The sequence below is a fragment of the Mugil cephalus genome, chromosome 14, assembly GCF_022458985.1.
Source record: "Mugil cephalus isolate CIBA_MC_2020 chromosome 14, CIBA_Mcephalus_1.1, whole genome shotgun sequence".
NCBI classification, from domain to species: Eukaryota; Metazoa; Chordata; class Actinopteri; order Mugiliformes; family Mugilidae; genus Mugil; species Mugil cephalus.
In genome coordinates, this window is record NC_061783.1 from 15,782,603 (window position 1) to 15,805,398 (window position 22,796).

General features: G+C 41.5%; 2 protein-coding genes across 2 annotated transcripts; both read right to left on the bottom strand.

The window, feature by feature from the left end:
* Positions 1 to 3,764: 3,764 nt before the first annotated feature.
* On the bottom strand, positions 3,765 to 8,972 carry rnf115b (ring finger protein 115b). The gene is made up of 9 exons (XM_047605209.1): positions 8,784 to 8,972; positions 7,303 to 7,361; positions 7,098 to 7,158; positions 6,797 to 7,008; positions 6,073 to 6,141; positions 5,860 to 5,938; positions 5,544 to 5,637; positions 4,553 to 4,668; positions 3,765 to 4,354 (listed from the first exon to the last, which is right to left on the bottom strand). Exons 1-9 carry the CDS (start codon positions 8,859 to 8,861, stop codon positions 4,232 to 4,234), a joined length of 891 nt encoding a protein of 296 aa, XP_047461165.1. The 5' UTR covers positions 8,862 to 8,972; the 3' UTR covers positions 3,765 to 4,231.
* Positions 8,973 to 10,137: 1,165 nt separating this feature from the next.
* Positions 10,138 to 17,338, bottom strand: scamp3 (secretory carrier membrane protein 3). The gene is made up of 10 exons (XM_047605602.1): positions 17,196 to 17,338; positions 16,917 to 17,015; positions 16,527 to 16,607; positions 15,144 to 15,257; positions 14,633 to 14,753; positions 14,286 to 14,414; positions 12,950 to 13,109; positions 12,741 to 12,842; positions 11,870 to 11,987; positions 10,138 to 11,052 (listed from the first exon to the last, which is right to left on the bottom strand). Exons 2-10 carry the CDS (start codon positions 16,968 to 16,970, stop codon positions 10,903 to 10,905), a joined length of 1,029 nt encoding a protein of 342 aa, XP_047461558.1. The 5' UTR covers positions 16,971 to 17,015; positions 17,196 to 17,338; the 3' UTR covers positions 10,138 to 10,902.
* Positions 17,339 to 22,796: the final 5,458 nt, after the last annotated feature.

Here is a 22,796-nt window from a genome sequence, read left to right on the forward strand (position 1 = left end):
AAGTCTAAATTATAGGTTATTGTGCTGTTATGTTACTGGTCTGGCCCCGCTTGAGATCAAATTAGGCTGTCTGTGGCCTCTGAACTAAACTCAGTTTGACACCCCTGAAAATAGCACGTTATTATTTTTATTTTTTTTTACATAAATCACTTCAGAAATCATCATAACTACCAAAAGTTTGCTTCATTTCTGACTTTTAACCCACTATATGCCAGTGTTTTGACTTTTTTTTGAAAAATAACATACAAATTGAAATATTTTCAATAATATGAATGCAAAGTAGATTTTGCTTGGGGGTATTATTAGAGCCTTGGACATGTTAATGATTAGTAGAAACATTAACAACAAAAATCCATCAAAATCAGTGTTGCTACTAAATCACATTGTCCCTTAATGGTAACAATGTAACAATTCAGTATGAGGGTTAATGAGGAAATTATTAGTACACAAATTAGGCTTTTTTTGACTCATCATTTCTCATCATTTGTACACTAAAATAAACAATGAAAGAATGACTCAGCTCAGTGGCGATCATAGATTATTGGGGGCCCCAGGCAATGATCGCCCCCTCACCCCCTCAGCCCCTATCCAGTAAAATCTGTCATAGGGCAGACAGAGGGGAGGTCCTAGGGCATTTGAAGAGTACTATCGAGGTCTTTGTGACTAGTGGGCTTCTGTCTTGTGTTGGACAAATGATGCTCTGACATACTGCTAGCTGTTACGAGGTGATCTCGATTTCTCTGGCAAATTTTACCAACAAGACAAAAAACCTTGTAAATCAGCAGCCTGCTTTTGGTTCTATGTGAACGAAACAAATAAAATGAGATGAGTAGAGAGTTCGTTTACATGCACGTGAAAAAAAACGAATTACTGCCTCAATGTGACTTTAACTGGACAACTTAAGTGCATGTAAACACGTTACTCTGATTAAAAACCGGAGTTCTCCTTATCCGATTAAGACACCCGGATAATGCGATTTGAGATCGATTTTCTCTGGCATGTATACGTTTAATCTGACTTTTGACTGGACAACGCATGTGTGCATGCTCCACAACTGCTGCAATAACATATGACAACGGAAGAAAAACATTCAAGAAAGATTATTATTATATGACATATTAGGTCAAACAGAAAGATGGCCATTTTAAACCACTGAAAAGACACATATCGACGCCTAGTGTGGAGGAGGAGGAAATGCTTGATTAAGCTGTACATGTAAACGCACTGGGTGACTTTTAAGCTATCGCAAAAGTTACTTTAGCGTTACCAACACATCCTAATCTTTGCACGGTAAAAGGTCCTTGTTATTACCCCCCGTGACCCTAGTGAGGACTGATGGTAGTAGAAGATGAGATGAGATGTTTACACATTTTATATTACTCCATATTTTCATATCCTTGTATTTTGCATAGAGATATACTCTCTGTGTACATACTTTTGAAACATTTCTATGGAAATACTTCTTATTTTTCCATTTTACTGACGTTGCTGGGGGATACTGAACTCGTCACGTGATCAGTAAAGTGTCTGTGTTAGCCTGGTGTTACCAGACTCAGTTCTTTTCAGAATTTAAGTTTGGTAACACCCCATTTGGATTTCATTATGTTTCTGCTGATACACAGAGAAAAATACCTCTGCATGTAACTGGGTGGTCCCACAAGCAGTTAGAGCCCTTTAGTTTTCAAGACATGCAACTTCAGTGTGCTCAGATGTCATGTATGTCTATGTCTCTGTCTTCTGTCCTATATGGCATAAATCATGGGCAGACTATTTGAAGTCAGCCAGATCAGATTATGTTGTCATTGCAAAATATGCCACAGGGTAGCCATCTTGGGCCTCCTTTCTCTCTTTGTTTTTGTCCTACTGGGGCCCAGTACAATCACTTGGTTTCTATGCCTTCATAGTGCACATCTGGCAGAGGAAGTCAGCCACCTTAGCCAAATTCAACTTGTTTTTTTCACAATTCGTGACATTTAAAATCTAGTAAACATTTCCTGTCTTAGGTCGATGAGGATCACTGCTTTGCTGGACTGTAAAATGTCCAAATTATAATAATATATTTCTCATTTATTTCTTCTACCAAATTCCCAGGAGACAAGATGTGAACATGCACTTAGTATTTGGAAGCATTGTCCTTAAATAGTTTAACTTGGGTCAACTGTTTCAGGTAATCTTGTTGTAGCTTCTTATAACCTGGGAACATTAACCAATTTCCTCCTGGTAGAACTGGTCTAGCTGAGTCAGGTTTGTAGGTTACGCTTTTCCAGTTCTGCTTACAAATTTTCTATGGGACTGAGGTCAGGGCTTTGTGATAGCTATTGCAATGCGTCAACATTGTTTGGCCCTAAGCCATTTTGCATCATAGTCAATAATTATCTTCCTTCGTCGAACCCCCTTACAACATGATGCTGCCACCTACGTGCTTCATGGTTGGAATGGTGCTCTTCGACTCAAAAGCCTCTCACTTTTTATATTTTATAGTATTATATAGCTACTGTATATACACTAACTGGGTACTTTATCAGGTATACTTATTCAATTACTTGTTAACACAAACAACTAATCACACACACATCACATGGCTGCAATTCAATGCATTTAGGCAAGAGGGAAGTTCAAAATGAGCATCAGGATGGGGAAAAAAGGGGATTTAAGTGACTTTGAACGTGGTATGGTTGTTGGTGCCAGATGAGCTGGTCTGAGTATTTCAGAAACTGCTGATCTGCTGGGATTTTCACGCACAACCATCTCTAGGGTTTACAGAGAATGGTCCGGAAAGTTGTTTGGATGAAAATGCATTGTTGATGTGAGAGGTCAGAGGAGAATGGGCAGACTGGTTGGAGATGATAGAAAGGCAACAGTAACTCAAATAACCACTGGTCACAACCAAGGAATGCAGAATACCATCTCTGAACGCACAACACGTCCAACCCTGAAGAAGATGGTCTACAGCAGCAGAAAACCACACTGGGTGCCACTCCAGTCAGCTAAGAACAGGAAACTGAGACTACAGTTCACACAGACTCACCAAAACTGGACAATATACTGTAAGACTGGAAAATCAATGCCTGGTCTGATGAGTCTCGATTTCAGCTGCGACGTTCAGATGGCAGGGTCAGAATTTGGCGTAAACAACATGGATCCATCCTGCCTTGTATCAATGGTTTAGGCTGCTGGTGGTGGTGTGATGGTGTGGGGGATATTTTATAGGCACAATTTGGGCTCCTTGGTACAAACTGAGCATGGTTTAACTGCCACAGCCTCCCTGAGTATTGTTGCTGACCATGTCCATCCCTTTATGACCACAGTGTACCATCTTCTGACAGCTGCTTCCAGCAGGATAATGCACCATGTCACAAAGCTCATATCATCTCAAACTGGTTCCTTGAACGTGACGATGAGTTCACTGTACCTGTGTGCACCTTTGGGATGTGGTGGAACGGAAGATTCGCATCATAGATGTGCAGCCGACAAATCTGCAGCAGCTGTGTGATGCTATCATGTCAATATGGACCAAAATCTCTGAGGAATGTTTCCAACACCTTTATTTAAGGCAGTTCTGAAGGCAAAAGGGGGTCCAACCTTTTACGAGAAAGATGTACCTAATAAAGAGGCCGGTGAGTGTCTACACTGTACACTGTCGAGGTCAAATAAATGTCTCTATTCTAAGGTTTAAGACCTGTCATACAAATATGCCTTGTCATTCTTAAACAGACTGGTTCTTATCTGACTCAGAATCTCAGAAAAAAAAGAGAGGTCACAGGTGAGGGTCACAGGGTTAAGCTTTAATAACAAACTTCACGTTGGTAAAACAAAATACTGCATTGACAAAACGTCTTACCAAAGGAATAATGCAAAACTGTTTCTCCATAACTCTGTGAGTTCCCGTCATTTTGACAACCACTGGCAGCTCAGTGGCGATTAGTTCATGGCATCCAAGTAAGTCATTCGGAAAACCATTTAAGAGCGCAGCGTACCGAGAAGGACACATCACTTCCGCATCTTGTCTGCAAACTGCTGGATCCTTTCGCGTATGGTCTGATAAAAATGGTGCACACGTTCAAGTAGATAAACACCTTGCAGAGATGCATGAATCAAGTGAAAGTTGAAGCTGCGCATTACGACTGCGGCGCAATTGTATTTTAAAGCAGTGGGCGCAGAGGGGAAAGGTCTGAGGTGAGAGGTGTGCCTCTTGGAGACAGTAAAGGAGGTAGAGTTGTTGACACGTCTCTCAGATCGCCTGCCTCTCCTGTTGCTCCGCCCTGATGGAGCGAGCTTCTGGGAGTTCTGATGTGGGCGGCAGGCTGTTGTCGACACCTTCAAGGCTTTTCCGACACACTGGGCAAGTATCATGCTATGAGGGGAAGGAAAAATTGTGAATCAGCATGCAAATGTAGACTATTTACAGTAGGCTACAACCTGCTACATCGTTTGTAGCAGCAGTAGTAGTAGCAGAGTAAAAGAAAATGTACATCCTGCTGCGTGAAACCAATTCTTCACAAGTCTGACGGACCATCAAACCCCACTGACCACAGCCACTCCCCATCCTTACCAGCTCCAGCCAAGGCACTATGCATTCACTGTGGAAGTAATGGAGGCAGGGAAGCTTCCTAACGGATTCCCCTAATGTATACTCCTCCCTACAAACTGGACACTCCAATCGGCAATCTGGGAGCAACAAAACAGAAGAAAAAACGTATGATCGAGTATGTGGGAGAAGAAGAAGAAGAAGAAAACTCACTCATTGATTTATTATACCGCAAATGTGCAGAACAAGTCTAACACAGTAATACATTTGGATTGTAAAACATTTTTTTATGATTCACTAGTGCACCTCATAAACCATGCCTTCATGACAATAAAGAGGACATTAGAGGAGGAAAGCAAGACAGGAGATGGGAAGGACATGTAGTAGTAGGGAAAGATATGATGAGAGAAGTAAAGGCGGGAGGGAGGACAGCAGCATATAGAGATGTATGGTGTGAAGAAAAGACGAGACCTGAGAACAAGACAAGGGTTAAAGAAGAATAGGAGTAGTAGAGGAAAGAGGGGAGAAGAGCAAAAATCGAAGAGCAAATTAGAGTCAGGAAGGAAAATAAGGTGAAAAATGAAAGGAGGGAAGGCAAGACTGAAGGATAGAATGAGATAAGGGGACTGATGGAGGGAGGAAAGGCTAAGGGGAAATTAAGGAAAAGCCAGGGGGAGGATATTAACCTAGCAAAAAGGTAAAGAACGAGGAAATGCAAGATCAGAGGAAGGAAATAAAACATAGAAGAAAAGATATGAAAAAGTGAAATAGGCAGATGGGAGAAAATATAGAAGAATGGGAAAATAAGAGGATGGAAGAGAAGATAAAACAAGGAAATTAAAAGTAGCGAGGAGATTAGGAAAGAGCAAAGAAAGAAACGGGGAGGGACAGAAAATCTGAGAAGGGAAGAAGAGGTAAGGCTGCAGGCAGCATTTTCAAGAAAAGTGTAGCCCATGAAAAAGGAATAAGTCATAAGATGAGTGATTACGTGATGCACTGGACATTTAATTCCCACCTGTCTGCTCTTGAGAGATGCAAACCGTTGGCAGGGACGAGATCATCTCCTTTTCTGCGGGAGGCGGACCCGTGCTCTCCAGCTGTCCTAATAACTAGGTGAATGAGAAGCAAGCGGTTTTAATGTGCAGTCACAGGGGTTTTTAATGAATACTGCGCACGAATAAAGCAGAAAGCTGAATAGATTTAGTGACAAAACACAAAGAGAGATGTGTGTTTCAAGACTGGGGCGGCAAAGTAAAAAAAAAAAAACCTTCTAGTTTTGTGTATTTCATTATAAAAAGGAAAAAGTTGAGAAAGAAGGTAGAAGAGCTGACCTCTGTGATGACGCCGTCGAGACCTCCCTGACCCCATGCATAATCTCCAGGGTTTGAGTACAACTGCAGCATGCTGGATCTGAGACACGGACAGAAGGGAAAGGGAAAGACGGAGAGAGAGAGAGAGCGAGCGAGAGAGAGAGAGAAGCTGTCACACATGGTTAGACGAAACCAAAAGCAAATTATGTGAAATGAAAATTAAAAAGCGTTTACAGGGCAGCTGGTGCAGCACCGGGGTTTCCGTTGTTGGCAAACAGGCCGGCCAAGAACTGCTGCACGATCCTGGAAAGAGCCAAAGAGACAGACGGTAAATCTGTCTGCTTTAATCTGACTGTTTTAAATGTACTTTACTGTATATTCAGTTCATGCTGTGCATTCATCCAGCGTACAGTAAGTAAGTAAGCAAGTAAGTAAGATGCTGAACCGAGCTCACTTTATGTGACTGCACTTATTTGGTGCATCCTTAATGAAATTATCCTTGTGAAAGCTCCACGCATACACAGTTACACTGTTTGGAGCAGAAACAGTTTCCGTGTGCTAATGCCACACCTGGAGAAGAAAAAAAGCAAAAAACTCCAGAGCATTTAACCTGTTTAATTGATGAGAAAACCTGAAAATAAGTGCCTATGTATAAAAACGGTCATAAACCTTCCTCTCAAAGCGGATGCCCTTAAATTAAAACTGGCAGTCTCCAGTCAAAGTCCACCTTCATCATCTAATTGTAACTTCACTATCTTCAGAAAAAACATATTCCTTGAACATAAGTGGGGAAAAGACAAACTGTTTTCATCACTATAGACTACAATATGTGATTGTTGTGTTTGTGGAAAAGTTTTTATTTGCCAAAATTTGTTGATTTTTCTATGTAGTGCTGTTTTTGCATTTGTTTCATTCATTCATCATTAGTTTCATTTCTTATGTTTTTGTGTCCACACACCCTTCCACTGCAGGCCTCTGCTCAGGCCTCGGCGACCTTTCTGGCTCAGGGGTGGAAGGAGACTCCGGCTCCGCGGCCTCGGCAGCGACCGGCGTCGGCGGCGACGGACTGCCCTGACCCGCTGATACCTGCTCGCTGTCGTCAGGGTCGGACTCCGAGGAGGGCGGATGCGACAGCAGAGCGGAGCCCTCCATAAACAGCAGCTGCCATAACTTGGACAGAGACCAGAGAAGCTAAGTGTCAAACAACGCCTCAGAGAAAGAGGAGTGTTCTTATTAAAGCGCCATTTATGAGGACATACTTCTGAGAACAACGAGTTTGAGTCGTCACTGGGGACAGAGGCCGCGCTGTCCTGCAAGAGGCTAGACAGCAGGGAAAAGTCTGTCAGTGGTTTGAAATGAAGAACGCGGCTCTCAGGCGCCTCAGAGTTCAAATGAACTTTGATGGATCATTTAAAACATTTTTCTAACCCAGCATTAGAGTACAATAAGACACCAAAACTGTACCTGGAGTCTTCTGGCACCTCCTCAATGAAGCCAGAGTCACATCTAGGGCACACCAAATCCTGAGGGAGAAAAAACTGCTTCACAAATATGAACAAAAGTGTGCACACGCACAGATGTCTCATGCCAATCGACTTCTATGAGGATTAATATGATGCTATAACAGCCTTTGTTCCTCTGGAATAGGATTTTAGATCCCGTCTGCAGCTGGGATTTTTTTTTTTTTTTAATATTTACCCACAGTTTTATTAGCAAGGTCGAGGTGCAGATGTTTGGCCACAGCTGGTGTTTCAGTTCATCCTAAATGTGCTCTGTGTAACAAGTTTCCTCACACTTCAGAAAATACTTTTAAGAACCAGTGGATCAGGTGACTGTTGTTATTTTCTTACTCAGTGGCACAGCCAGCACATAAAGGCCAAGATCTTACACCTCAAGGCTACCAGGTCACGGTGACTATTCCAGGTCAAACGAGTCGCTCCCATACTGTTACCAGAAAAACTGGAAACACACTATTGGCCAAGATGTCACCGTATGCTGCAGCAGCACGCACAACAAAAGGACGCAGTCAAAGCCACAAAACCTTGTCCTCGGTTTGGCTCTAGCTGAGTTGTGAAACATCCCCTTTGCCCTATCTCCAAGTTTTTTTGTTGTTGTCTTCTACAATTTAAAAATGTACACAGTGTATACACATATGTGTGTCCAACATTTAGGGTGTTACTGTGGACGAAGGAACACCCTAGAGTTAAGAATCTGTTAACTTAATATTTAATGTGAACACCCAACAGACAAGTGTCTTTTTATGACTTTTTCTGTTTTAGTTAAAGTTTCTAGGCCGTGTTTCTAAACCCATGGCTGACGTGCGCATTTGCTCTACGGCAACAGTGTCTGTGCGTAATTGTGCCATTTAGTGTCAGCTGCGCAGCAAATGCGCTCCAGCAGCCGGTTCCACTGTGCGCACAGTGTCATGTCTCCCGGAGGACAACAGCGTCCAGGCGAAACTATGATGCCTTTCATCTGTGGTGGGGGAGAAGTAGGCCAACCCCCACTGAACCAAATATTAAGAAACAAGGTGAAAGGCGCCCAACTGAGGCTTAGTGGCATGTGATAGTTTGTGAAGCCGTGGTGGCGCATGTGACTACACCCGCGAAGTTCCTCTTACGCCTCTCACATGCAGTTGACAGTAGACAACTGGACACAACAGTGGCGCTTCTAAATATGGAAACGTGAATCGCCAGATCTGACTGACTCACTCCTACCTTAAAGCTTTCCTTACGCACACGAATAAAATCAATAACTCGCCCGATCCCAGCGATTATACTTTTAGAGGGAATAATAATAAAACAACCAGATTGAAAGATTAAAAAAAGGAAGAAAAAAAGAAAGAAAGCGATCTCCAAATATTAATCCCCCCCTTCGTGGGTAGTGCACGATATCCGGATCAGCACACGTGGAACAAATACACTCTCTCCAAAAAGCAGACTCACCGGGAGTTTGGGGATTGTCTCACATTTACAGCAGTGACAGAAAAACCGGTGTTGTGGTGTATCCGGGGCCTCCGCCATCTTCACGGTGAAGTGCAGAGCCTGACGTCGGTGCAGCAGCCCATAAAAGTCTCACACGGGGGGTCAGAGCCCGTCCAGGAGGGTTTGACATGTCAGGAAAAACCAAACCAAAAACCGTAACAGAGCACAGAGGGCGCGATCCGCTCTTCGTCGTTTTTTTTTTAAATAAAGTTTCAGATACATTTTTGTGAGTGGTTAAGCGTAACTGTTTGTCACATATTTTGAGCAGATTGCACGTCTTCCCCGCAAGGATCAGGTTGCAGAAACACACCACAGCTTAAAAATAAGCAAAGTTGTCATCATGACAAGGATGCAGTTTGCTCTGGGTGTGTTGGGGGTCGCCAGAGAATAAGAGACATTTTAACGTTTTGTTTTGTTTTTTGTTTTTTTGTTTTTTTTCCCAGCGTCAAAATGGAGCAATTAATTGACTTAATAGGATAAATGATCAGGGCAAACTAGGCCCAGGCTGTTTCCTAGAAACGTATATCCAGCTAATGGGTTTTACAAAACAGAGGTCCCCAAACACGGGGCTTTGGACCATTACTGGTCCCCAAAGAATCTGTTACCGGACTCTGAGGAAATGATGTAATTCAGCAGCAACAACAATAACAACAACAACAACAAAAAAAAGATAAACGAATAATATTATTTGTGCAGTAATTACACTAAGTATGTCTGAGCTACCCCCACCAGAAAGAGGAGCTCACTGGAACAAAGGGTCAGTCACCGGCTACGCCGACAAAGAGAATCACACCGACCGTTCACATGATCAACATCAGATTAGATATATGCACCCATGTGCCAGAACAAAAATCAAATCAGAATATACATCAATCAAGCACAACATTATGACCTAATATTGTGTCCGTCTCCATTGGGAATCATCAGAGAGTGGACGTGGTCCTTTGGGTTGAGGGATACTTGATCAGTTTGGGATCTAGATTACTGCTATGGGGTGGTGGTATCTGGTTTAGGTGGGTGCTACATGTTGAAGTAACATCCACATGAAAAAAATCTATAGTGACTCCACAACTCTATAGCAATTCCGCTACCTCTGTTTCTCCCACATTGGGCTGTTATTCAGATTATTAATTAAATAGCAGCGTCCATTTAAACGTAGCAAACAACCTTTAGATGATTTATTAGGATGCTGGTGCTAAAAGTGTCACATTTGAGCCAGTTAATACTAAAATATAGCTTTAAAATCCATTTAAAAAAGAAATGGTGCTCATTATCTTTCCAGTAAGATATGGTAGTAAAAAAAGAGCAGACTATGAAAGCATGACAATACATGTTTATTAAAAGCAAGACTATGACTTGTATAATAATAGTAACAATAATAATAATAATAATCACAAGCAGCATTAACAGAACAGCAACAGATAGTGGAACCAAAACAACACATATTCAGAATCTTTACAGTATGAGAAGTTTTGGCGGTACAGTAAATAGGCATTCTCATTTGCAATAGTAGCAAAACAACTTGTTAGTGTAGGCAACAAAAGAGAGAAAAAAAAAACGAATGCCGGCTAAAGCCACTGAGGCATGGATCAAATGTTACTATGGCAACATTTCAACGTTCAGCCCCGCTCTCACAATTAGTTTCAAACATGGCGCTTTTCAAACACAGTATCCAGAAAATATCCCACTTGGCACAAAGCTTCTCTTCCTTAAAAATAACAAAAACAATTCCCTGCGTTCTCTGAAACTTTGTACAAGTGCACAAACTTCCATATTTCAGCATTTTGTTTCGTTTCTCTTTTACACTTCACGCCATCTCTCCGCTCCTCGAGGCAACAATTTTGTCGACTCGGTTTGGCAATGTAGCTAACTTGTCCTGTACACCTTTAGAAATTAGATCACCCCACCTCTATCTCATGCACGTGCCCTGAAGTTTAGTTGCCCAGGTGTAATTATATAGACTTGGCTCCCCCTCCTCGAATTCAAATCACCTGTTGGGGGAGTAAATTACTGATCCTCCATCGAGCTGAAAGGGTCCTCCTCTCCGCCGCTGCCCCCTCCCAGCCCTGCTCCTCCCTCTCTACCGGGGTGCGGTGAAGGCCCCCTGCGCGGCGCTGGTGGCGGCGTTGGCGGCGGCCTGGCGTACGGCCTGATTGGACATGACTTCGGTGGTGAACTCGGCCTGGGCCTTCTGAAAGCTGGCATCGGTTTGCCTGTACAGGCTGTGGATCTGGAAGCGGGGGGAGAAGAGCGGAGCACGTTGACACCCGATACGAGCAGCGGTTACATCGTCACATTATTCCCATTGTGGGGGTGAAAGAGACACCGACAACCTGATACTGTGGCCATTCTTTGAGCCGCTTGTTATCTACGGCAGGTGGACCACCTGGGCAAAGTGTTGAGAGTATTTGCGTAGACCGGGTAGAAAGTAAATACAGACTGACAGGTTTGCTTTTACGTTCGTCCTTTGACCTATTTAGTTGACCCACTGAACCATGTCCCCATTCATTTTAGCCTCAGTGAAAGCATAAAGAAAGTTAACTGGTCCTTCACTTGTTGACTGGATTTAAATGGCTACTTACAGCCACAAAGAAGCTTCAAATAAAGAATCCAGTTGCATAAGTGATACAACATCATGAAGTGACATGCTACACTAATCAGGCAGACCATTATACCTTGTGATGTTGTTAGTGGGGGCTTTTATCGGGCTGATTTGTGTCTAGTCTATTTTTTGGGGGGTTTTTTGGGAATCATATTCCACACCAACAAGCGGATTTACCTGAAACAATTTCACTGTTGTTGCAGCCCTACTAAATACTATTGTCGTCATGCATACAGGGATATGGTTAACTCTATGCAAATACAACCCAAGTTAGGTCAAACCCAGGATACTAATTTACATGTAAACTCACTGAATTACCCACATGTGTTAATGCTTTGAGGGTTTTTATTTCTTTCAGCGGTGCAACTCCAACAAGCCCCCGAATGGTCACAAAATACACCGCCTCGATCTGAGTCACTACCTGCACGTAAACACATTTATTCACCTTCTTCAGCATGACAATCCCCATGGCGGTTTGGGCAGTAAAGAGGATGGCATTTATTATCATGATCGCACCGACGGGGACGCTGGTCTTCAGGGCGGCCAGGCTCACGATCCACCCGCTGAGGGGGAAACGGAAGACAGAAAAATGAAAGGAAAGACAAGGATTTAAAATGTGAGCGTGGTGGTGGTGGTGGTGGTGGCAATTACACCTGGAGTTAAAAACAAACTGCATTTGAATAGTTATTTATACAATGATATGGACACCTGGTATTAACTATGCACCTATTTATTATCTACACTGTGTAGTTAGCCATCAAATGAAACAAGGTCCACCACCTCATAAAAAGTTAAAGCTAAAGGCAGTGACACACCAAACTGATGCCCAATGAGCATTTGTTGCCCTAGTCGGACCTCTGTTGGCAGTCGGTGAGAAAAAAAAACTCTCTGAACGGCCGAGCCTCAGAATATTCATCTGAAATGAATATTCAGAGATACCAATATATCCACAACAACATAATTATCTTGAATTAATAAAATGTACTGCAACTTGGTCCTAGCTTATTAGCCTCCCAGCTAAAAGCTCCTCAGGCTTCCCCTTTTGAATGACAAATACAGACTACTGCCACCTGCTGGTAGGAAGAGTTATTTCCTTTCAGACATAAGTACTATGTGCCATGTGAATAAGTTCAAAAAGCAGCTTTTTGCTTCAGGCACAAGCAACAGGAGACGGCGTCACAGTTAGCCTTTGTATGTCGGTTTGGTGTGTCCAGGCCTTAAGGTGTCCTTTCTCATCCAGATTAGACACAGATTGTTTTGAATGCAGCTCTTAACATGCACTGAAAGAGAAGAGGAGGTCTGCGTATTGCTCATACCTGAACCCCCATCCAGGGATGCCGATGGTCATGATAACAAAGACCCCGACTTGGGCGAAGAAAATGAAGAAGAAGACGAAGAAGTTGAAGGAGCTGTCACTCCTAGAAGACAGAACACGAGCTGAATATATAGAGCTAAACAGCGGCAGCTCCACTCGGTTAAGGAAGAATGGTTGAGAGGTTTTTGGTCCGAGGTTGGTGGCGCTCACCTGAAGGCTTTGTACACAGGTCGATACCAACAGACAAAGGAGCAGGGCGTGAAGAGGAGGGCCCAGAGGATGGCGAGGCCCAGGCCGACCCCCTCGGACGTTTTCACACAGAACATGGCCACGGAGGAGAGGAGGTTGTAGAGCATCGTGCCAGTGCAGACTGGACGTCGTTGAAGACAGAGTTTAAAAATGAGACAGAGATGAATGAGGGGGAAACGCACGCAGCACAAGCTCAAGGGTTATAAACGCAAGACGCTCTTCCTCAATTCAGCGCCTATTCGTCAGGATTTTGGCTGATGCAACATGACGCCATTTGTTACTACTTCGCTTTGTCTACTACTGGATTAACAGTCTCTGCGTGTCTGCGTGCCTGTTTGAAACCTGCTTTTATTTTGTGCTATCATGCTGTCCTGTTATTTTTATTTTGTATATGAAATGCCAAAATAGGCTTACAGTTTCAAGCCACTAAAGGCATTATTCACAAACAGTAATAAGAATCTGAACTATACATTATTAATGTTGCACGCATTATTAATTATATTAATAACTGGTACTGGAAGGCAGTGAAACTTTTTTTTTGTAATTCTGTAAAAATGCTAATTGCCTAGACATTAATTATGGAACCTCATGAGCTGTTAGAGGCTGTTTTAAAGTATTAATTGAATCATAAGTATGCAAGGCAACTAGTGGCTGCTGCCTTTCATCATCCATGTTGAACATTTGCTGTATATTTTACTTTTTTTTAAAACTTTCAATATACGACTGTATGCTGATCAAGCATGACATTGTGACCACTCATGTGACACCACAGGACACCCTCAGAAGGCCCATGTCCACTCTCTGAAGAGTCACAACTGTTTTGGAGACACAGGGGACATCTACACGATATTATGATCGGTGTATTTTATAAATGTTATTTAATATTTCATAAATTATGTATAGAGTTGGTTGTACTTTCCCGCTGCCAAAGGCTTAACATATATTTTTAAACATGGATTTGCACCTGAATGGAGACACACCTCTTCCCCTTTTCTGGTGCGTGTCATTAACATCGTCTTATATGCTTTCCACAAACTGAATCCTTTCTTGTCTAACAGCCCCAAGTAAGTGGGTGCCTCCAGCTCTAAATCTAGCAGTGAAGTGTCAGAGTCTTTGTGCAAACATTCAAGCTCTTAAGCCGAACGGGACAGCAGGCGTCAGCATTTTACTGCTCTCCGTCGGAAGGCGTTAAGCGGAAATTTCAGTCCTTCCCATCACATAAAGCACAGGCTCTTCGCGTCACACTCGCCATAAGGCTTCATATAGTTCTTATATGGCAGGAATCACAGGAACTCACACATCCAGAAGTAGTACATCATGGTGACAGTTTGCTGGAAGCGCTGGGTGATCTCCACGCTGATGTCCTGGTAGAAGCAGGGGCCCACGGGGCAGAATGAAGGCAGCGGCGGCCAGTTATTCTGACGTGCTGATGGGGGGAATATAGTGGTAAAAGTCAGTAACAGTGATGTCTTCTACTAAAATTCAATCATAATCGATTCAAATTAGTCATTATTTTATATATTTGTTTTACTTTTAAAAAACATGTAATAATGCATTGATGCTCGTATTATACTTGTACGCAAAGACATTTGGTTTTCGACTGTCAAATCTACACCCGACTCCCTCCCCCGTCTCGTCTCTTACAGGCTCCGGGTCCGAGGCCGTGTGCCTGAAGCTCCCGCTCTCTCCTCTCCAGCTCCTGGGCTTTCTTCTCCAACTCCTCCTGCTTCTTCAGGAGGTCTGCTGTGGTAGCGTTCACCGCGGTCTGTGCACAGTGAGACACCGAGTCAACGAAGCATCAAAACTCTGTGTCGTGGCTCAAAGAGAAAATGCAGCGTTTAGGTCATAAATAATAAATAAAATTTTAAAAAAAAGGAAAGAGATTCGCAGAGGAAATGCTTTCAGAGAATGACGGTTCATGAATCAGCATTTATCATGCAGCATTTAAGCGATGTCTGAAGTGCAGTTATAGGTCTAAATGTTGGTGAAGTGGTAAGGTTCAAACCTGTTTAGGTTATACTAGTTTTCTTTGAAAGATTCAAGACCAATATGAAATATAGGAAAATCAAACAATAGTGCAATCCTTTTTTTGGGCACCAAGCTGCCACGCAATGAAGATCAGAGGGTGACATCTACTACGTTACAGCGCGTATACCTGAGAGGCGTAGGAGCCATAGTTGCGATGCTCAGTCGGTGTCGTCCTGCTGGGTGGGGTCTGTGCAGGCACAGACGGAGCAGAAGGAGAGGTGGCTTCATATGGAGGCGGAGGCTGTAATGCATTTAATAAAGATTTAGTGCGAGTTTGGTCAATAATGATGTCAAAGAGGGACTAAATTGACAATAAAATGAATGAAAACAATACATGAATAAGAAGAAAGCATAAACACTAACGTGGTGTTTTAGATTCTCACATATACAGGCATTTAGCCAAGTTTGCAACAACATTTATGAATATTTGTAATTATTTATTAGTAAGGAATAGAAAGGAGTGTCCAGTGAACTGTATGTGTGTATAGCTGAAGTTCGACTCCAGTCGCTGGAGCACTTATTAAATTACTGGTTATAATCAATACTGTGTATGTACAATAAAAGCAATGGCAGCAGCCAGCAACAAGCAAAGAAACTATACAAAGCTAGTTTAAAATGTGTGCAAATAAAGACATTAACATCTTTATTTTAGTAGCAATAAATCCTTTCGATTTCATCCCATCCTACTGTCTTAACCTGGGAATTATCAGCATAAAGCAGATTATAAGTTTGTCTGAAACACGGTTACACAAGGATGAGTGCCACAAATAATAGTGAGTGTTCAAGTGGCTTTCCACACTGACAGTGATCCACTTCGGTCTCATTCCTGTCGCTGCTCAGTTCAATAATATCAAGGACTGACAGGAAGTATACATGGATCCAGGTTGTTTCCTAGCAACAAAACTCCATCGACATGGCCCTTAACTTAGACTCAGGCTGTTTCCTAGCAACAAAAACTGTGTATATGTGATATAGTCATTTTTCTCAAAGCAGTAAACTGCCCAAGAGCTTCACAGACTCACTGTGTGCCATCTACTTTGCCATTTTGAAAAACAAAACAAAACAAAACAAAAGAAAAAAACTGAGTTGGTTGGTGATGTGGAAGCGGTTTCACAATGTAAGGTCCTGTCAACGAGTTTTTCTTCTGCTTTCCTGCGTCGCTGCACTGATTTGTTCAGCAAATTCAAACTGAATAAATAAGTGAAGTGAAACAAAACTATCCTAAAATCCTGCAGATTTCATCAGTTTCAAATGTGGACACGTGATCTGTTTTAAATGTTTTGACACACATCGAAGGCTAGCTTGGGATTTTTATAGACAATAATGTCTGCAAAAGATACAAACTCTTGAAGCAGAGGGGGAACTCGGACTAAAACTAGAAACTGTAAAAAAAAATGCAGTGGGACAATGAGAGAAAGAGGAGTCAACTCTACGCCTCGGTTAATTTTTAAAATGGGATTGCCTTGGCAGAGATAAACTGCAAATAAATAAATAAAAAATTATTACTTACCCTAGTTGTGTTATCAAATGGGTTGTAAAGGTCCAGTGTGGCATAGCCTGTGTTGCTGCTGTGTTGAGTCACTGCAGGGTCCTAGCAGACAAAACGTAGACAAACAGAATTATTCTATCACCACAGTAATAACTATAATTTGCTCTGGTGCAGCATTAAGCCTCATTTAACCAAACTAACAGGCCTTTATTCGTGTGTCCATTTTTGATAAGAGCTACAAGTGGGAGAGGCCTAGAAAAACACACATACACACACACACACACACACACACACACATTCCACGTCACATGAGCAACAACACGGCAGCTATTAGACACGGCCAACATCTATTACTTTCATCCTTATTAAATTAAAGACAGAATAACAGAGGCTGATGTTAGCGTCGCTCACCTGGAAAGGGTTCTGGTCTTCCATCGGCTCTGGGAAGCTTGTGTACTTTGACATGTCGATGGCAGCTCACGTCAGAAAAGCCACCACCTGCTGCTAATGCTACCGATAGAGAGAGAAATGAGAAATGAGATTTAGATGAGATTAAATCCGCGTTTCCTCATCAAAACGAAAGCACGGGCGATGGTGCAGCGGGTTTTTATTCTGTGAGCTAGCTACACGCCCCTCCGATGCTCATCTCGCCCCGGTTAAAATAACACGACTTTTTTTAAAGTTTCTGACCCGGTTAAATGTGTAACGCTTGCATCCACTGGACTTTCTCCTGCTTTAATACCGGCAGAGGTGATGGGTTATTTTCTTCCGCAGGAAAAACAACGGCTCTACCGGAAGTAGCCAGACGAAGACCTGGTCATGTGACAGCTGCTGCGGCAGAAGGTCACGTGGGTACAGTGGGGGGCATTAACTATTTTATTTTAAAAACTTCTTATCACTTTTGGGTAAATTTGACCTTTTTTTTCTTAATACTTAATGATTTTTTCTAATTTAATGAGGGCACTGACATAAAATATGTTACAATACTGTAGTTTTTCATATCAAACGTTATAGTAACAAGAATATCTACTTAAAGCCACTTAAACATGTCTCTTCCCAGTTTAAGGTCAATCAGAACGATCAGTTTGATCTGAACAGTTCTACTTAGTCGTGCAACAGGTATTTGTTTTATTTAAACTCTTGAGACTCGGTGTCCTCATATGGGGACATTAAGTTTTAGGTTTGTGGGAGCTTAATCTGCTTCATTTAGACTTTTCGTCCTTATAACTGTCAGTGAGGATAAGCGGTGATAGAAGATGAGAGATGAGATGCAGATGAGATGTATTAAAATAAAAAAATATATATTTTGTTACACATTGACTTTACTGTAACATACGGTGAAATAATCCCCGTGTCCACATATGAGGACATATATTTTTTTGTACTTCTTAAATCCTACTAATCCCATATTAAAAATGCATACCAAACTAAGGGACAGGTCTCAGGAGGTTAAAGAGATATTTAGGTTGTCAACAAACAAACATAAAGTACCTGACACATACACTTGCTGATCCTAAGGATAAAGGTAACAAGTAGTTAGTAAATTTGAAGGTAGTAGGAGTATGAAGTATTGATGGAAATAACTGTTTACTTCAGCACAGCGCAGTAATAATATGATTTTAATGTGTCAATCGAACACAGACTCACAGTTTAAATAACTTGAATAAAAGCTCAGTTTTTCTAAATTAACAAGATTATTATCTATAATAACATGTATTTCTTTTCTTGTAGTGCATCAGGCTTGTGTACTAAATACGTACAGCCAAAGTTGATCAAAAATAAAGTATACCAGAGTTCATTCTGAATAAATTCATTAGTTGTCACATAATAGGCAAGGCCTTCTTAATGAATCCTACTTCAATATGCAACTTGTCCTAAAAATGTTAAAGACATATGGTGGAGAGTTGAGGTTTAAATAGGAACGTCCGTGGGTGTAGCCCACGTTTCCTATTTTTACCTCATAAAGTCTCAGCCAACAGACCGTTTGACCTGTAACCTTTTAGAAAAAGGTTGTAGAGCATTCCAGATCATTTATTAACTGCAGACTGGATGGATTACCTACATAAAACCCAAAGGAGTCTTTTAAAAACTGTTACAAACACATAAAAAGAAACAAGCATGTTTTGCAAAGGATTACGTTTAACTGTCAGTCGCAGGTGTGTTTTTATCACTTGGTTTACAACAACCCAGTTGGAAGGCCGTACTGGAGGGTTTAATAATTAAACCACATCATCGTAATTTACCTCTTCTCATGTTTTTTTTTCACCATGTTTCAGGGTGTTTGCAGCCTAGAGAACAGCTTTAAATAGATCAGATAAAGATAGCCGAATATGCTTTAGTCTGTGCACACGTCAACAATAACCAGTTATAACCAATGGATCATTTTACCTGGTGCCTTATGTCCCTAACAATATTTTAACTAAACTATTCTGTGCATAAATCTCTTTTGAGTAACCATCTCCAAATACTTTTACACGCACAGTTTTGCTGCAGGCTAAATATATGGTGTTACTGCATTATGTTTGCTTTCATGTAACTGCTTCACTCATGTGGAGTAGTTTGAAGTAATGTGGACGTAGTTGCCTCTTCTACCAGTAGATGTCACTCTTGTACATTGCTAATCACAGGATAAGAAACAACAGAACTGGGATGTGATCATCAGTTATTTGCTGCCACAAATGCACATTTTTAATCATGTTTCATTGCACTGGGCACTCAAACTTCAATATTTTTAAATGTAATTTTATATTTGGAGCATACCTGTACTAAACACAACATGTTATATTCATTAGACCTGTTGCATCAGCTTTATGTGAGTTTCCTGTTGTTTCATAGCTATAGTCACGGATCTTGAACATGAACACATACACTGTACAGTAAACACTCCAACCTGTTCACGCATGTGCATTTCTTCTATGTTTCTCATTAGTGAAAACAAATGCATTCTAATATAACAGATCAGCACGAGCTCTTAGATCATGAAGGTTATGGTATTCAGCATTAGTTTAAAATAACTGTTGATTCAACTGCGTTTTCATTTTCAATTAGAGGGCTGTGGTTTGTTGCACTGTCGAATTATTTTGTGTTGCACGGACTTGTGTTTCTAATGTTTTGACAGCCTCCTTTTAGTGTTTAGGTCAACCCACTTTAACAGCACCAGAAACTACACCCTCATTTATACATCCTATTTCAAATCACCTCAGAATATAAAAGTATTATATATATTTTTTTTTTACATATTTATTTCGTATTTACCATGATTCATCTCACTCCTTCTGTTACTGGCAGCAGACCTGCCATTACACACAATATGGTACTTTTGCTCACCCACCTTTGTACATTTCTTCTTTTGCTCTTTACTTTTATGTACCAGTCTTAATTAATGCCCGTAAAACATGTGTGAATATTATTGATGGATGTAGGTTTTCCATATTCCAGTCACGTAAAGACATTTCACTCACTGAAACCAATGGCTTATCTTTGCATATCCTTTGCATCCTTGTTTCAAATCCTCTCTTAAAACACATTTTTCCTCCTTGACTTTTAAACTCAGTTTGTTAGTTCTTTGTTTAATAGTTTATAATTTTAATTTTATTTCTAATTCTTTTATATGTTTTATCAGTTCTCATGTCTGTGTACATCACATGCCTTATAAAAAAAGATTGATTGATTAAGGTTAGTTGAATTTTTATTATAAAGAAGCATGAGTAGGCTTGAGTAGAAACAGAACGAGGTATTGTATGTGATAATTTAAAACGTACAATGAAAGCTTCTTCATCAACATCTGTCTGCCCAAATTTGCTTTGCTTCATTTGTCTTTGTGACCTCGTCATCTGACTCCTGTGACTCATCATTTCCTCTAAAAGGCCCTGCCACGATTGGTCCCGATGGCGCCGAATCAAACGGTGGACTCGGGCTGGTCCTAAAACCACAGCATTCCTCGGCCAATCGAGCAATGTGAGGCTCCATGACATCACTGCCTGAGGAATGAACTGGCATAACAGCTGTGTGTGGAAAGCGACCCGGCTAAGGAGGGACTGGTTTAGACTGCTCCTACGAGGCTTGCAACCATCAGTCAAAGAGGTCGTTTGGACCGAAATCGGACCGAGTGTGTGAGTCTGTGTGTGTGCGTAATGCCAATTCTCTTGTTGAGCAAACAGCAGGGAACTTTCCAAACCCTCCAGAGTACAGTTAAAGCGCTGCGGTTTCGATGAGCACTTACACAACAACATGGATTTCACCGAGGCCATTGAAAACATACTTTCTGGCCACGGGACATAAAAGGGCGGTGGGTGAGGTTGTATAAGCAGCACATATTTGGTTACACATAATACGTTCACCCTCCTTCTATCACGTACATACTAAATCTGTACGGTCTAAGCACATTTTTTAAACACACATCTTGTGGTACTTGGATTTAGTGTTTCATTTCATTTTTAACTGCTCATAAAACACAAACCATTGTTAAAATTTAAAACAATAGACCCCTTCACAGTTTGTAAACAGTGGCGTTTTTTGAGGGGCGGGGCTTAGCTGGAGGCAAAATATCTCAGACACTATAGCTTGCAAATTGCTGCTAGCATATTTCAAATTCTGATACCTTGAGTGTATTTTAAAAAAGATCACTCTGACTGATGGGACTACATTCACCGACCCCTACACTCTCACTCACCAGATGGACGATTTGACCAAAGGACACAGAGGGGACAAAGTCAATTGAAGCCTCTCTAACAAAGATATTAAGAAGTAAGTGGAACCACTGTGGAGGGTAATGTAGCAAAGCAACTTCTGCTTGGACACTCCTGAAACAAACGTTGGGTTAGCTAGCAATTAGCATTAGCACATATCAAGAATCCTCCAAATAATGAATAAATTAACGTAATTTCAGTCACAATTTAGTCTAACCCATAACATTATCCAGGCTGAAACTGATGACGTATTAGATATTAATCTTAGCTTATATCAAATGAGCACTGTAAACAGAGAGTTGCTGATGATTGTCTCACTCCAATCCTTTCTTTAATCGCATTCAACCAAAGTCGTCTACGACTGCCAGTAGCTGGTATGCGATAAAACTTCAAGCTAGTGTTTTGCCTTTTTAGTTTTGGCACCAAAAATCCAGCAAGATGATATTTTCTTGGTTGAAAGTTACAGCGTTCGCCTCAAGCTTCCCTCTGTTTTGATTTCCAGCTAACGTTGTGACATCACAGTGACATAGGCCATGAAGGGGTCTTTAGCCTCCACATTAAGAGATGCATTACCCTCTGAACTCTGAACTAACCACATACAATACAGTATGAGGCCCAAAGTGATAGAAGTGGGTTTTTCTCTTGTGTTCTTTGAAGGCTAAATTACCACACTGCACAGCTCACAGAAAAGACGTGGTTCACCCAGTATATCATGCATCCATCTCTGTAATATTTCATGTTGCTGGTACACATTTTTGCTTTACATACAACGTTAAAATGGTGCAAGACTTTTACTTGGGAAAAGGATCTGAGTCCTTTCTCCTGTATGCAATCAAAAACACGTTTACCCACAGAGTTCATTGAGAACATTCATGCTGGTCCTCCCGCTGTTGGCTCACCGCTGTTTGTATAAACTGGGAAGCACTTCAGAAGGGGCGCTCGTCTGCGCTGTGTTTGAAAACCTGGAAAAGCCATCGCTGCCTGTGAAAGTAGCACTGTACTCTCCCCAGGAAGTGCCTGAGAGACCCCGAAGATCCATTTTTCACAGTTTGTCTCAGACTGGTGTTGAGTCTTAGTTGAGTGTTGACTGTTAAATCTATCAAGTTGAGCTAACGCTGCCCCCTCTTCCCACCTGAACTGTATTTGTATGTTTTCTTTGCATCCAATATGAAGAATGAGTTTTTTGAGAGGGAACGGCGGAAAAAAACCTGAGGGGATTTTGTTATTGAGCACATTCTGGGGAGCATAGGAAGTTGAACCTCTCTCTCTGATGCTATGAAGTAATTTTCTCATGGCCACGCTCTCAGATTCCACCACTCTTTTTCCTTTCCACTCCCTGTCCCACCTCCCTCGTCTTTGCCAAATGTCTCTCAAAGTTTTGTAAAATATGAATTGTGTTTGGGAGTTTTGGAACTAATCAAGTTGATATTGTACAGAGCACACGGAGGACAAGGTACCGGATGTCAAACGGAAATATATTACGGGGAAAGGGTGCGGAATAATCAGGAGAGAACAACTGACACACAGTCATTTAAACTCATATGGAGACCAGACAACAAGGGAATGGAAAGCAATGTAAAGAACGACATCTTGAACGGCAGAC

Excerpts from the sequence above, each read along its gene's own strand:
- scamp3 (XM_047605602.1), bottom strand. The coding sequence starts at position 16,970 with ATGTCAAAGTACACAAGCTTCCCAGAGCCGATGGAAGACCAGAACCCT. Across the intron at positions 16,608-16,916 it reads AAGACCAGAACCCTTTCCAG|GACCCTGCAGTGACTCAACA; the intron begins GTGAGCGACGCT and ends TTTGTCTGCTAG. Across the intron at positions 12,843-12,949 it reads CCTGTGTACAAAGCCTTCAG|GAGTGACAGCTCCTTCAACT; the intron begins GTGAGCGCCACC and ends TCTGTCTTCTAG.
- rnf115b (XM_047605209.1), bottom strand. The coding sequence starts at position 8,861 with ATGGCGGAGGCCCCGGATACACCACAACACCGGTTTTTCTGTCACTGC. Across the intron at positions 5,638-5,859 it reads TCGACGGCGTCATCACAGAG|TTATTAGGACAGCTGGAGAG; the intron begins GTCAGCTCTTCT and ends TCATTCACCTAG. Across the intron at positions 4,669-5,543 it reads CATCTCTCAAGAGCAGACAG|ATTGCCGATTGGAGTGTCCA; the intron begins GTGGGAATTAAA and ends TGTTGCTCCCAG.